The following is a 14,461-nucleotide window of genomic DNA, read 5'->3' as shown; positions in this document are numbered from 1 at the left end:
CTGCTACTCTCTTCCAGTCCCACCTCTGGTTAGCAAACGTGGCCGCTTGCTCCCCAGCGATGCTATAAAGTTATCAATCTGAGAGCAGGAAATTGTTTACGAGGATGCAGTAGGAGAGCACTGTTCTTGCTTTGCTGTGCGTTAACTCAGCCAAGTTCAGTGACAGGTTTGTTCACAACTGAAAGATCAGTTGGCTCCTGAAAAAGAGAAAAGTGTGCTTTCCGCTTTAAAGCCATCAATAAAGACGAGAGGTTGAATTGAACTCTGCTAGTTCTAGCACTCAAAGGCGTGGTTGCTATCTCTATTTCACTTTCTCTGACAGATGATTATGTTGTGGTACAACATCTGGTTAGGTAAGTGTGCGTGAGATGGGAAGCACATCTGAACCACATCAGGTCATCGTACTAATCAGTGAAAAACAAATCAAAATGCTGTGTCTGTGTGTTCTGACTGTGCATCCAGCTAGACACAAATGATGATTTGATCTTCTGTGGCAAAGGTAGTATTATTCTAACCATGATCTGATAAACAAGAGGAATCTGAATAAATAAGTTAGTCAACATGTGCTTCATTTGCCCTCATGACTAGCAAGAACAGGAACCAAGCTTGGCTTAAACCGTGATGCCTTGCTAAAATGCAAGAAGATTTCATCTCTTGTCTTTTACAGAAAATAACCAAGGTACAAATGTAAAACCTGAGTATTTAAACTGAGCTTTCTCTGTGCTGCTTTACATCATGATCAAGCAATTTAAATCAGTCTACCTTGCACCTTTGGCTCATTGGGTTCTGATTCTGCAGAAGATGAATGATGACATTGTCATGGCTCTTTATTTCCTCAAGTGACCTCTATTGATTGGGTTTTGTGCAGTGATGGAGAAGGATCCCTGCTCTGTTCAGCTTAAAGTAGGGTTATAGAGATTTACCCCAAATGAGCTAGTTGGTGTTCATGTTCTGTCTTTCAGCAAAGGTGGATTTAATAACTCCAGGCCATTCTCTGAACAGAATCAAGTGATGTCATGTAGGAGGATTTTCAAGTCCTGTAGTTAAAATCCCTTCATATAGGTCAATATCACCGTCTTCCTCACTATGTTTTCTGTCTGCTGCTGCAAGGAAAAGTGAGGGAAAAGCAAGTCCTGCAAGATCAAAGGTAGAAGTTGTCCATCTGGTGGGAGCAGAAAGGAAAAGAGCAGGATTCCTCCTCCTGATGCATTCTCGCCCTCTCCCAGCAAAGCAGGCCGTTATGGCGTGCTCGCTGTGCATCAGTCTGTTCAGCTGCCCTGAGGGTACCGCACCGTCTCCCTTTGGCTCCCAGATGCGGTTGCTGTGTGCCATCCTGCTGCCAGGGTTGTGAACAGCCTGGCTGGGAAGAGAGGCTGTAACTTATCTTTAATTTCTCTATTAACCGCATCACAATGTTCTCTTGGATGATTGTCTTAGAGCTGTGCAGGGATAAATCAGCCCCAGTCTGGCAGTACAGCGGTGCCCGGGAGCGTGTGAGGGCATGCAGGTGGGGGAAGCGTGCCTGCGTTGCTGCCTGTGGGTCGGGTGGTCGGATGTGGACCATCTGCTTCCCCCTCCATGGGGTAACAGCAGCGCTGCTGCCCACCTGGCTGGCCCTGGTACCAACACCTGAGCAAACAGCCACGAGGGGCTGTTGTCCGAGTGTGTCGCTTGCAGGCATCCAGCCTGCTGTGGTGCGGAGGAGAAGTGCCTGGATGGTAATTTCCTTTTTTTGGAACAGCTTGTAATAACCTATGACAGCTTTTCCTGTATATGTCATATAAAATATGACAGGGCAGGAAATAGCATGTTGCCAAATTGCATTTGACTTCTTTTTAAGGCCATCGTTGCTGCTGCCTGAAAATCATGACTAAGGTGCAGTGGTGCTGCCAGCAGCAGCTCCAGGGAAGGTCTTCTGCTGTGGGAGCACGGGCTGGTGGTACTTGTAGGGCTGTTCCCGCAGGATGCGTGCTGCTCTCCATCCTTTGCCGGTGACCCAACATGTGCAGTCCTGTATGTGGAGGTGCTGTCTTTGTCTTGCAGGTGAACATCATCCCCATCATCGCCAAAGCCGACACCATTGCGAAAAATGAGTTGCACAAGTTCAAGAGTAAAATCATGAGTGAGCTGGTCAGCAACGGTGTCCAGATCTACCAGTTCCCGACGGACGAAGAGACAGTGGCCGAGATAAATGCCACGATGAGTGTATGTTTCTTGTGGGGGTGGTTGCTTGCCTTAGGTCGCGTGGGCCCATCCCTGAGGGTAGCGCACATTGTGCCGTGGTTTTTTTGGCTTTCAGATTCCAGCCTAAGCACAGAAGTCAGGATGGCTGGAAGGCTTTTGGAGCTGGAGATACCTGTCAGACATGGGCTGCCTAGCCTGATAGACTTCGTTGTCTGATAAACGATTCTCCTCTGAGCATTTTTTTCACATCCTTCCCCTATTGCAGTACTCCCTTTTCAGGAAAGGAAGAGGATGGGAGGCAGGGCCCTGGAGCGGTCAGGGCAAAGGGCTGGAGTTTGGATTTCCTGTCCCAAATGGCCACTCGCTGCTTAGTGGGGGGTGATTCACTTCTGCCTTTGTTTTGCTTTCCGGTGAGAGCGGGGGTGCTGTCAGTGGTGTTCCAGCTCTCAGCAGGGCTGGTGGCCGTCAGGGGCAAGGGCTGTGGCTTTTGTCTCCTTCCCCTTCCTCTAGAAATAGGGGTGGGAATTGAGGGCAAACAAGACTGGGGTAGACTAAAAGTTTTAGTGGTGTTTATAGAGGGGAAACAACTGTTTCCCACGGGCCTGATTTGGACTGCAAGGGGAAGAACCTGAGCTTAGGGTTTCTGGCAGTGATGTGCATCCCAGCAGCGTTCACAGGGCCCTTGGGTGGCTTTAGCAGGGCACCTAACACCCAAGAGGATGTGCCAGCCCCAAAGCAAGTGCGCCTAAAAGCACGTGCAAGGACAGTGTTAAGTTATCTGTGTCTGACAGGGAACAGAGGCGTCAAGACTAAGACGTTTCCTTGCGATTTGTAGGCTTTTGCGAGTTTCCCTGCACAACTGCCTGTAGATGGGCAGCTATCATATCCAGTTGGGTATCAGCCCCTCTCCAAACCTCTGCATTGCCAGAGAGAAGGGCCATGCCTCTGCCAGGGCATTGCTTGCAGCATGTGTTTTGCCTTCCTCTGGTGCAGCCTGGCTGCTGGGAATCTCCTTTGCCATTTAATCCCATCCGCTCTGCCGCTTGGCTTCTTCCCCTCCCAGCCTGAGAGCATGGCTTGGCTGACACAGGACCAGCTCCCAGAGCTCGCGCCCAGCCCTTTCGGATGCTGTTAAGGCAGGGAGAGCGCCGTGGCGGTGCGCTGGCGGCAGAGGCAAGCTCCTTCCTGGCAGCAGCCGTGCTTCTGGGAGTAGATCCCAGATTGTCGCCACCACACCCGCAGAGAGACTGGGACATAGCAGAGCTCGGTGACTCAGACACGTTGGCCCAGGGCTGGGTCGACTCTGCTCTTCCCCTTGCTCACAGCTTTGCCCTTTTTAAGAGGAAGCATTAGCAGTTATTTCTAGCAGCAAAAACCCCCTTCATTTTTAGCCTACCTTCCTTGCAGGGTGTACTTTATTTTCTTTTTTTATTGAGTTTTTTTCTCAGTGTTCACGCATAAGGCTACTTCTGTGCTTACCGTATTCATGCTTTGTAATTACCTCTAAAATATGTACATATCTTATATTTTTAGGACTTTAGAATTTTGGACTTTAAGTCTGAGCAGGTTTCTCATCTGGACTGTCCTGTTGCTCTTTCTGAAACACCAGATGAATTGCAAAGGCACTTAACTTAAATCCAGCACAGCTGGCACAGTGAACAGCTTTTTTCAGAAACAATCCCTGGCAAGGCAACAAAGGAAATCCCTAACATCATTGTCCCTTTCCTTTTGCAGGTCCACCTTCCTTTTGCTGTAGTTGGCAGCACAGAAGAAGTGAAGATTGGCAATAAGATGGCGAAAGCCAGGCAGTACCCCTGGGGTGTCGTGCAGGGTACGTTACCGAAGGCACAAATAACCCTTGTCATCTTGTCTCGTTGTGATGAAAGGCACATTGATCTCTGGATGGTCCTTATCAAAATCTGTCTTGAGAAAGCAAGATCACAGCTCTCAGGTTTGCAACCCAGGCTGTACCAAAGCTGCCAGAGGTAGGGCTGGTCTTTGCTTTCCCAGACAGCGCTGGGAATTACAAGGTTGAGGCTGTGGTGGTCTGCTTGTGGCTTAGGCTGTGAATCCAGTTGGAGACTGACCCAGCAAGCTGCAGGGGAGCATCCACAGGACAGTTCTGCAAAATTCACCCAGTTTTTTGCAGTAATACAGGCTGACCCAGAAGCAGCTTTGGAATTACAGTCTTTAGCTGTGTACACGAGAGGATAACACTGGGAATAACACACAATTAGGAAATAAGTTGGTAAGTTTGGGAAGTCTTGGACTTGATACGTGTCCTGCTGGGTTCTTGCTGTTCCTAGGAAGCTAGGACCAGCTAGTAAAAGAGATTTGGTTGGGTACCACAGAGACTTTGAAGGTCTCCCCTGAACTGGCCCTCTCCACTGAGGCAGCTGGGCTGTCTGAGGGGAGCAGCTGGAGTGCTTCCCTGTGTCCCTGGAGGTATGCTGTAGAGTTGTCTGCTAGGAGCAGAGATGCCTGCTGCTTGTCGTTGCATCCTAAAAAGACAACTTCCACCCTGTGTCGTTAAGCATAGCCAAACTGTTCGCCTGTGCTGAAGCATGCAGACCTCTGGCTTGCTCACCCAGGGACTGACCATGGCACACAGGACCCTGTTCTGAATAGAAGGTGTTACGGAAAGCTGTGTTCTGCTTTGTGTGCTGCCTCCCCTCAGTGCCAGGAGCAGGGGTTTGGGGCTCCTGGGGGAGGTTAGCTGGCGTGGAAGGGGTACAGCAGCTCTGATGGGGTCTTCTCATAACCTTTGCTTTCACCACTGCTACAAACTGAGTTGTTACCTGCCTGGGCCCCTGTCAGATTTGGAGAGGATTGGAGTGGGAAATGGCATCCTGCGTGCAAATGGATCGTCAGAAATGCAGAGACAGGAGCTCTGTGACAGATGGAGATCGGAGATCTTGCAAATCCCATGAGAGGCCTTGACCGAATGCCCGTTGTTTGGCGCGGGATGGTTTCACCCCCAGTTCAGCAAGGCGCTTTGGAGTTCACCTTGTGTGCTTCAAGAGCTCCCAGGCTTGGTGAAGTGGGGCTGGGTCCAGGGAAAGGGGGGACCTGGCTCATGGGTTTAATGTTCTCGCTGTGGGTGGTCTGTGTCTTTTGCAGTTGAAAATGAAAATCACTGTGACTTTGTGAAGCTGCGGGAGATGCTGATCCGCGTGAACATGGAGGACTTGAGAGAGCAGACGCACACCCGACACTACGAGCTGTACAGGCGCTGTAAACTGGAAGAGATGGGATTCAAGGACACGGATCCAGACAGCAAGCCTTTCAGGTAGGAAAGCGTAACTCAGGCCTCATACAAACAGAGAATTTGAGGTCTTGAGGTTGCTGATGTTTGCAAGAACCGGTGAGGGAATAGCCGTGGTCACTCAGAGCAGCTGAGGTCTGAAGTGTGATTGGGGAGGAAAACCTTGTGCAATGCAGTCTTGCCCTCAGGGCCCTGAGCAGGGGAGGTTTTGAGATGGTCAGGTAATATGTTAGTGCCCCTGTTCCTCCGCTGTGGACACAACTGTGTTTTGCAGCCAGCTCGCTGTGCGGCAAGTCAGGGCCAGGTACTGTTGCTGGGCTTGAAAAGTGCAGCTGTGTCTGTGCTGAGATGAAGGCGACTCGTGCGTTGAGGTGTAACTGGTTACTGAAGGGGGGATCTTGGGATAAATGTTCTTGTTGACCCTCCTAGAGCTTTTCACAGCTGGTCCAAGGTGGGCTGTGAAGAGGTCTGGCATACTAGTAAACACAGATTTTATACTGTCTGACAGCTTTATTGGTCTGAAGCCCAAATCGTTAGCCTGGGACAACAGCTGTGTGGGAATTTGGGAGGGAGTGTTTGTTTTCTCCTTTCATTTCCTGTTTCCCATTCCTCCCCAACTTCTCCCCAACAATTGTACCGGTTGCCCTAGCAGCATCCCACGCTCCTCTCTGCCCCGAGGGTCAGAATTACACATGCATCAGTGGTTTTACCCCCATGACACATGTGCGTGTCGGGAATTGATGTGCCCATCCCCGAGAAGGCAGCCGGCTTGCACAGACCCCCATGGATGTGGCTTGTCTCCGATCCTCAGCGGGGGAAAGGCAGGTAGGCTCCAGAGCAGAAGGCAGAGCAGGGCCCTTGTGCTCCCGTTTCTGGATGACAGCACTCTGTGGGGAGCTGAGCGAGGCCTGTGCCACAGCGCAGAGTTTGCATCAGCTCAGGGTTTTGTTTGTGACTTGTTGAGTTCGTGCAGCTGCGTGTCTTGCAGCGCAGAAACTCTGCAGGAATCGGTGGAGCCCAGTTCTGTTCCTGAGCCCAAGTGTGAAGCGTTATTGGATTTCCTTTCTGGAGAGCAGTGGTTTAAGATGGGCTCAGCCCTTCCCTTGGAGGAATCTGAGGAATTTCCATTGCTTCCTGTACACGAGGCCTCTTTTGCCCAAGCTATAAGTAGAAAGGAAATGAAAATGTACAGAATTTCTCCATCTGGTACGTGCTAGATCAGAACAGTTCACTCTGGGTGCCTCCTCTCTCCGATAAACAAACAAAACCCATGAACCCAAGCTGTTTGGACGAGGCTGATGTATATCTGAGATGAGGAAAACAGTAGGCTTGGTTCTTTCTGTTCTTCCTTCTGAGACCAGGGATCAAAAGCGTGCCCTTCCCCTGGGTCTGGGCCCTGGGAGCCACAGGGGCTGCAGCTCATCAGCCAGGAGCAGGGAGCCTTTCGTAAATCTCGGGGTGGGCTGGGCTAAAGACCCCAGCAAACTGCTGGTGCTGTTTAGGCACTTGCACGAGGTGTGGAAAAGGGAGGCTGGTGGTGGCTGCGTGATCCATCTCGCCGGCAGAGCCCCCACCGCTTGTCCGAGCTGCAGGAGGTGAGGGGGGAGCATCAGTGCCCCCATAGGTGCATGAAATGGGGTCCTCTAGCACAGAGACCTTTCTGCTGTGCTGTGGCTGGCGTGGGCTGGTTTCTCTGCTGCTCTGGTTAATTTTCTCAAAAAAAATTTTTTTAAGGAAGATTGTTCGCAAGGGCATCCTTCAGTGTGTGTGTGGGTGTATGTTGGGGAATAAAGTTACTCTTGTAATCTAGGCTCATATGTTTGTATACTTAAAAGCAAATTCCCTCGTCATCTTTGTCTGTGAGAAGCTCTAGGGATCCCAGTTGGTTTGGACTGTTGCTCCTCAGGGCTGTAATGTGGGATTTTTTTCATATGCAGCCTGGAGTTGCTCGGCCAGTTTCCCTGAGAACTTTGCTTCTCTGGAAGTCAGAGTCACTTGGGTAGAGTATTAAGCTTCCTGGCCTTAGGTTAATGCGAAGTTTTTAAGCTTGAAGCTGGGATTAGCATTGAACCTGGGACAACTCACCAGCCAGCCCCTGCCACCCCTGCTCCCGCTGGCCTTTTCCTGCTCGTCCATCACCCGGTGTTGTGTTTTTGGAAGGGAGCTTTGCAAGAACTGGTTTGCAGTACAGGGTAGGATGAGCAGTGAGCAGCGCTTTCCGTTCCTCTCCGTGAGGCTCTGCTGCTCCCTAGGACAGTGTGTCACTCACTGCAGACTCAGGTTTTGCTCACTGAGCAGTGAAGGCTGATCTACCCTCGGGGTTTTCCTAGGCTCCAGCCAGACCTTTCAGAAGGTTTATAGATTGAACTTTCAGTGTCCACAGCTGGAGGATTACATCCACAACTGAATTTTTTGGGAGGTTTTGATTCAAGCCTCCTGATCTCTATCTGCTGTGATTGGTGTGGTTCTTGATTTAGTTCAGAATCCAAAGATGCCTCTTGCCCTGTTCCCACACAAAAAGATTTTTGTCATTTTTACAGTGAGCGTTTTTGGTTCAATGTGTGGGAAGCTGGTGTGGCCAGCGGGAATGGTGTGATTCCTGCAGGGTGGCCAGTGCCGGAGCAGCCAGAAGTATTTTAGGAGGCAATTCAAGTGCCTATCTGACTCAAGTCTTGAGTTTAACTCTATCTGTCAAGTTTTGTTCCCCAGCTCAACCCTTCCCACCCAAAAACCAAAACCAGCCAAACAAAAAAGCCATTGGAAAACCCCACCGCATGCCGGGAAAGGCAGGAGCTTGGCGTTAATGGGATGAAGGTGTTTCACTAGCCCAGTGGTTAATGCGTTCCTTAGGTGCATGGATGCAACATATCTCTGTGATAGCAGTGGAGTTTTAATTTAAAAAAATGCATTTTCGAAAAAGCATCTTAGGGGGAAATAGTTGTCATTCCCACGCTATCATTATGACTGAAGTAGCCAAATCCATTTAAGGAATAAAATGAAAAGGAATTTGGCATTCAGAGTTCCTAAGAGGCTCTGAAAATCTCAGAGGTGCATGGACAACATATTTTGTGTCCCAAATCTTTGCTGCAATATCTCAGGGCTGGGGAAATAAAGGAATGCCAAGAAGCAGAGGGGGAATAAAGGAATGAAGGAATGGGGTTATTTGGAGCAGGAACGCTGCTGCTCATTCGCAAAGGCTTAGCCTCCGGTGACAGCTAAAGGGCAGAGAGAGGGCTCCCAGGGTGTCTTTATTTAGGTAAAGGCTGTGATCTGAATCCATTAGCAATGAGTAGTGAAAATTAGTTTTACTCTACGTCAGTGTCCTGTTTAATGACCTGCATAAAGCCCCATTTCACATCCCGATATGCCCATTGCTGTTCCACAAATACTGTGCCTCAAATAGAGAGAATCAGGACAAACAGTGGGAGAAGTGTGAAGGTGTGACTCAGACAGATCCCAACCCATGAGAGCATCAGGGATTGCTGTAGATGCTTACCTAGTGGCTGTTTATTCTTCCCTGACAAGTGATTTACAGGATCCTGAATGGCTTGCTGGTTTTTTTCTTGCCCATGCTTCTGCCACCTAGCAAGCTCGGGCTGGTTTCGGTGGTTCCTGCCTCCCATGTAGTTAGGGATGTCTTGCGAAAAGACAAAGCCGTAAGATCGCCAAAGGCTGCAAGCTCATGACTGTGCTTGAAACACAGCGCTGTTTTTTCTGTGTTTTTAACAGTCTCCAAGAGACTTACGAAGCAAAGAGGAACGAATTCCTGGGCGAACTCCAGAAGAAGGAAGACGAAATGAGGCAGATGTTCGTCATGCGAGTGAAGGAGAAGGAAGCAGAGTTGAAGGAAGCAGAGAAAGATGTGAGTATGTTGTAACTCAGGATTGTGTGTGAGGGTTTAGGCTGGGGTGGTTCCAAGAGAGCCCGGAGAAGGTGAGCACCTAGGGGCCAATATCAAGCCTGGAAACAGGGGCTTGCTGCACATAAACAGTCTCAGGAAGCAGCTGTGGACTCGGTTCCCAGTCCTGCCATGGACTGGTGGTGTGACCCCATCACACAAGTTATCTGTGAAATGGGGCAGGAGTGGTCCCTGATTTGGGGCAGCTGGAGGAGGAGCGAGTGGGAGGTGCTGCAGTGTGACAGGAATGGTGCCACAGCCGTGTACCCCACAGGACTGCCAGCCTCGCTTGGCCCTGGAGCCCTCTCTGCTCTCTCACCTTTTCATTACCACCCAAAGGAGAGAATATCTTTGTTACTCAAATTTGCAGTGGATCTCCAGCTGTGCTGCAGCCAGCGCTGCCCTTTAGCAGTCACACCGATCTGGAGACATGCAGTAAGTAGAGAAGGGCATTCCGGAGGGCAGCCAGTCTCACTCCACATAGCTGTGGAGAGACGTGACGGAGCTCTTTGAGAGCTGCCCTGATTAACGGGTCACCACCCATTGCCATGGGAAGGCTTGGGATTGCCTTGGGCCTTGCGGAAGGGTCCATACTCCTACGGAGGGACAGAGGAGAGCCCAGAAGAGATTACCGCCCTGAATGGCCACGTTTTCTTGCTTTGCATGAATGAGTCCACTAGGTAGAAAGCAACGAGGGATGGAACATGGGGTTTGCAAGTGCCGAGAGACCTGTCATATTCCTACAGCAACTTAAATTCCCCTGTCTGTGTGTACTGTGTTGATTGCAGGGCTTTTCTCACAAAGCCAGGCGTGCTTGGGACAGGCCAGGGACTTGTTATTAATGCAGTGAGGCCTCAGTGCCAGTGGAACCACTTTAAGCACCCCAGTAATGGGGTAAAACGTTCTTCTCCTCCCCTCCAATTCTCATTGTCTCTGTCCCGGCAGCTTCACGAAAAGTTTGACCATCTAAAGAGGACTCACCAAGAAGAGAAGAAGAAAGTGGAAGACAAAAAGAAGGAACTTGAGGAAGAGCTGAACAACTTTCAAAAGAAGAAGGCAGCAGCTCAGTTATTACAGTCACAGGCTCAGCAGGCAGGTTCTCAGCAAACCAAGAAAGACAAGGACAAGAAAAAGTAAGCGGATGTTAACCACGTCCTTTGTAGGGTTTACTACGGTTTGGGAGGTTGTTTTTTTCTTTCTTGATGCATGTCTGTATTTGCTTTTCCCCATTACCAGACTGGAAACTGGGCTTTTATCAGCCTGATCAAATAAAATATTTTTTTCTAAAGGGTGGGCCAGGGACATTATCTTAATTTTTCTCTAGAAGAGTACCTTCAAATTTAATGTCAAGAAGTCTGACTGGTATGGGAGAGCAATTGGATGGTGGAGGTTGGACCTGTGATCTGTCCAGCATCTTCTGGAACAGCTCTGGGATGCTCTGGACTCAGATTTATCTGCCTGAGCCAAAAGTAAAAGGGGGTCTATACCCATCCTTCCTTTCATCCAAGAGTAGTCTCCAGTTCCCATTCCTTAAGATTATAGTTGTAAGTAGAAGTAGATTAGAAACCAAAACCACCATGTTATTTTTACATGGGAAATTATAGTGCCAAAAGTGAATACTTGGAAGCTTGCTTTAAAGACAGGAAGTTTTGGTTTTTTGTTTTTGGTTTTTTTTTTTTAAATAACTTCTATGGTACCATACTTGCAGGTGAATGGCATTTGTGGTTGTATCAATTTGATATAATAAGCTAAGAAACACGTACCTTTTAGTAAAGATAATGGCACTGTTTTCTACTATTTTATATTCATATGCTAGGAGTATAATTCTATACACTCCGGTACTCTGAGAGTCCAGCAACTTCAGCAGGCACCAGCGTATCTGTGGACAGAGTCTGTCCCGTGGTCAGTATTTGGAGGTGGGATTTTCAGAGGTGCTCAGTCTGGACCTAACTCTGCCTCTGTTGAAACTGGAGAGTTATGTCACTGCAGAGCTCTGCTGAAAACCTCGAGCTCCGGGTTGATCGGAGTGGATGTAAGCTCCTCCTTGCAGCCTGTGCTTGGAGCCGGCTCTGTTTGGCTGCTCTCAGTGCAGGAGACCCCTGTTTGTTACAGGATACCCGCTGCTTCACTCTGCTTTAAAAACCAGCACGCAAGGTCCACCTAGATGTGGTATGGACAGTGAGGGCAGGCAGGCCTTGCGGAGGTGAAGCAGGCGTGTTTGTATAGCGCAGCAGGACAGGTGACAGTAACGGAGGCTGCTCTGAGGCCTCCTGTCGTAATTCCCATCCACTTTTTCCATACCCACTAAAGGGTTACTCATGCAAGTCCTTTCTGGGTCATCTGTGATAAGGGGGCTAGTTGATAACTGCAATCAGGATGGCTGTAAGGATGGCAGCGCAGCAAATCTCACTGGAAAACGCTGCTTGCTTTAACCCACACACAAAAATGACAGTTCCAGGCTTCTCTTGATAGCATGTAGTGAAGGAGTGCATTCCTTAATCTGTTCTGGCAGAGTAACCTGCTCGATTAACACGAAGCTGTCACTGTTGGAAGAACCAAAATGCTAGTAGGGATGTGGGATAGATGCTTCTGTCTCCCCTGTGAGCGTCAGCCAGGTCTGAGCTGTCTGAGCCCACGAGGTTCTGTTATATTGCATATATACCCGTATATTTTTGTACTTTGGGAAGTTACTCTGACGCTCCCTGCACGTCCCCTGTCCCTGCTGCTGATTCTGTGCCCATCATTCTTTGCTTCTGCCCCTGACTTCCCCAGGGAAGGTGAGGAGGGCTTCGGGCTGGTCCCTCAGCTGGTGGAAATGGATGTAGCTCCCATGGAGCGCTGTTGCTTTACGCTGACCGAGAACCTGCCCTTCGGCACCCGCTGGAATACGCAGAGTGCTCGCGTGCTGCATGCTCTGCTTGGCTGCAGAAATCATTGCGGGCTGATCAGTGTCATGCCCAACTGTAGAAATCCTGTCCCGCAGCTCGTGTCCAAGCACGCTGAAGTGCTGTCCTGCGAAGACGCTTGGGAGCAGCATAGGCTGAAACACCGGTCTTCTCTCGCATGAGAACTCAGACGTGGTGACCTGTTTCTGAAAAGAATAGAAAATTTTGAGGACCCTTTTTCTTACCTCTTAAACAGAGTTGATAGCTTAATATTTTTAAGAACTCTGCAGTCAGTTTTTTCATCTCTTAGGTCTGAGAGCAGAGCAGTATATAAGGTCTGGGGCGTTTCGTAGCTTTTCATAGTCAGTGTTAGCTGCTATTGCTTCTGAGAAGTTGGCTGGCACATGCACAGTGTGGTGGGTGTGATACGTGGATGTTTCTAGTGACCGTGACAAACACAGTTTCTGCTTTGCTGGTACATTCACAGACATCCAGCCGTGAGGAACATGCCCGTGTTTTAGTGTGTCCTTTCAGTGTCCCTCCGCACCAGGTGCCGTAACTGCTCCGTTTGGTCTGTAGTGTCTGAATTACTAACAGAGGCTTTGAAGGGAGGTGCTGATGCTTCTGCCTTGTAGCACACCTTGGTTTCTTTAAAAGCTTTAAGCTTCTCCTTGCGCTCTAATGAAAAGCTGCGGCTTGTGTAGGTAAGGCTTTCGACCTTTCTCTGGGCTGGACTAGGGTGGTTCTTGTGCAGTTGCCAGGGGAAGTCCTTGCCATGCATGATCCTTGTAGCCTCCCCAGAAAGTAATTCACAGGAATGATTCTTCAAGATGGGATCAGATTTCTTCAAGTTGGCCAACGGAGACTTTCCATTGTGCTGTACGAGCTGGAGGGAAGGCTCAGTGTGCAATCTGCCGCTGGCCTAACTCCGTGGCGGAGAGGTTGGCCCTCTTGATTTCCGAACTATTGCTGTAGGAACAACTTGTCTTTTTATACTTTTTTTAAAAAAATCTATTTCTCAAGATTCCTGTAGCTTATGCCTTTCTTTGTGTGGGTTGATGGTTGGACTTGATGATCCTTAAGGTCTTTCTCAACCTTAATGATTCTATGATTCTTCACCTAAAACTGTTGCCGCTCTGGCCCGAGGACAGCAGTGTGCTGTTTTCAGGACAGCACATCTGTGTGCCTCAGACACTCGCATGACCATAGCATAGACACGAACTCGAGTAATTCCCTAAACGTGGGGCTGCCCGTGCTGATCAAGCCCCTGCCGTAATTGTAGGATGGGACCGTACTTCAAACCTGAACACTCTGGAGGTGGTTCCTGGCAGTGGACTTGGCAAAGCTGAACTGGAGCAGCAACTGGCCTTCTGGTGCTTGCCTGTTGGTTGGGAGATGGCCACATGCATGCCTCAACACATGCCGTTGGGTTACTTGCTCATCGCCAGGAGCTGGGGCCATCTGTTTGGGCTCTGTTTCTGTTTATTTCAAGCTGCTTCTGAAAACCAGATGAAAAACTTTTTTCCAGCTTTCTTTCAGTAGAATAGTTTCAAGTCCGGTGTGAGTGGTCTGGCAGCCATGGGCTGTGCTGGGTCCCAAAGCAATCCCTGAGCCGTCAGACACCGCGATAACCTCAGCGGGGACGCGAACGTTGGGGCCTGGCCTTGCACCCTGTTCCAAGAGGGGTTTGTTGATGTCTGAAGGACCTGACTTGGCTCTGAAAGCTGACATTTGCTGAAGCGCTGGGAGACATCCTGGTGCCCAGGCCTGAGATACCCACGTTTGGGTCATGGCTGAGCCCAGCCTTCTGCAAGAGCGCCTGTGTAAAGTAACCCAAACCGGACCCTGCAGCCGTGCCCCCCGCCACCCACCTTCTGAACAAACGGAGCTTAAAGGCTCCAACCACGTACAGACCACAGCCATGGCTGCCTTGTGCGGCTGGTTAGTCAGTAGTTCTGCCCACTCGGTTTTTCTTTTTGCTTTTGCTTGTTCCATAGGCTAGAGTAGAGCCCAGCCTTGAGGTTTAATTTCTTTTTAATTCCATAATCCATCTGCATGCCCACCCACCAGAGCGGGTTGCTGGTGTTGGCTCTCCCAGCTTCCTTTGATTTTGGTTTTTTGTTTTTGTTTTTTTTTTCACTTTGGGTTCTATTATTGCTAACTTTTTTGTTTTTTGTTCTTTTTTTTAACTTGCAGTGCAAGCTTCACATAAAGCCTGTCAAGCCAAGG

The 14,461-nt window shown here is 49.4% G+C and overlaps 1 protein-coding gene across 1 annotated transcript in view; it reads left to right on the top strand.

The window, feature by feature from the left end:
• The window catches only part of SEPT11 (septin 11), a 17,513-nt gene extending 6,535 nt beyond the window's left edge, over positions 1-10,978 (top strand). Inside the window, exons 4-8 of the mRNA XM_010081259.1 lie at positions 2,044-2,205; positions 3,919-4,015; positions 5,305-5,473; positions 9,179-9,311; positions 10,293-10,978. Of these exons, the coding sequence (XP_010079561.1) occupies positions 2,044-2,205; positions 3,919-4,015; positions 5,305-5,473; positions 9,179-9,311; positions 10,293-10,484 (753 nt within the window). The 3' untranslated portion in view covers positions 10,485-10,978. The remainder of the gene's footprint in view (positions 1-2,043; positions 2,206-3,918; positions 4,016-5,304; positions 5,474-9,178; positions 9,312-10,292) is intronic.
• The last annotated feature ends 3,483 nt before the right edge of the window (positions 10,979-14,461 follow it).

The sequence above is a fragment of the Pterocles gutturalis genome, unplaced genomic scaffold (assembly GCF_000699245.1).
Source record: "Pterocles gutturalis isolate BGI_N339 unplaced genomic scaffold, ASM69924v1 scaffold15204, whole genome shotgun sequence".
Lineage (NCBI taxonomy): Eukaryota > Metazoa > Chordata > Aves > Pterocliformes > Pteroclidae > Pterocles > Pterocles gutturalis.
The sequence above is the reverse complement of the archived record's forward strand: the minus strand, read 5'-3'. Positions and strand labels throughout refer to the sequence as shown.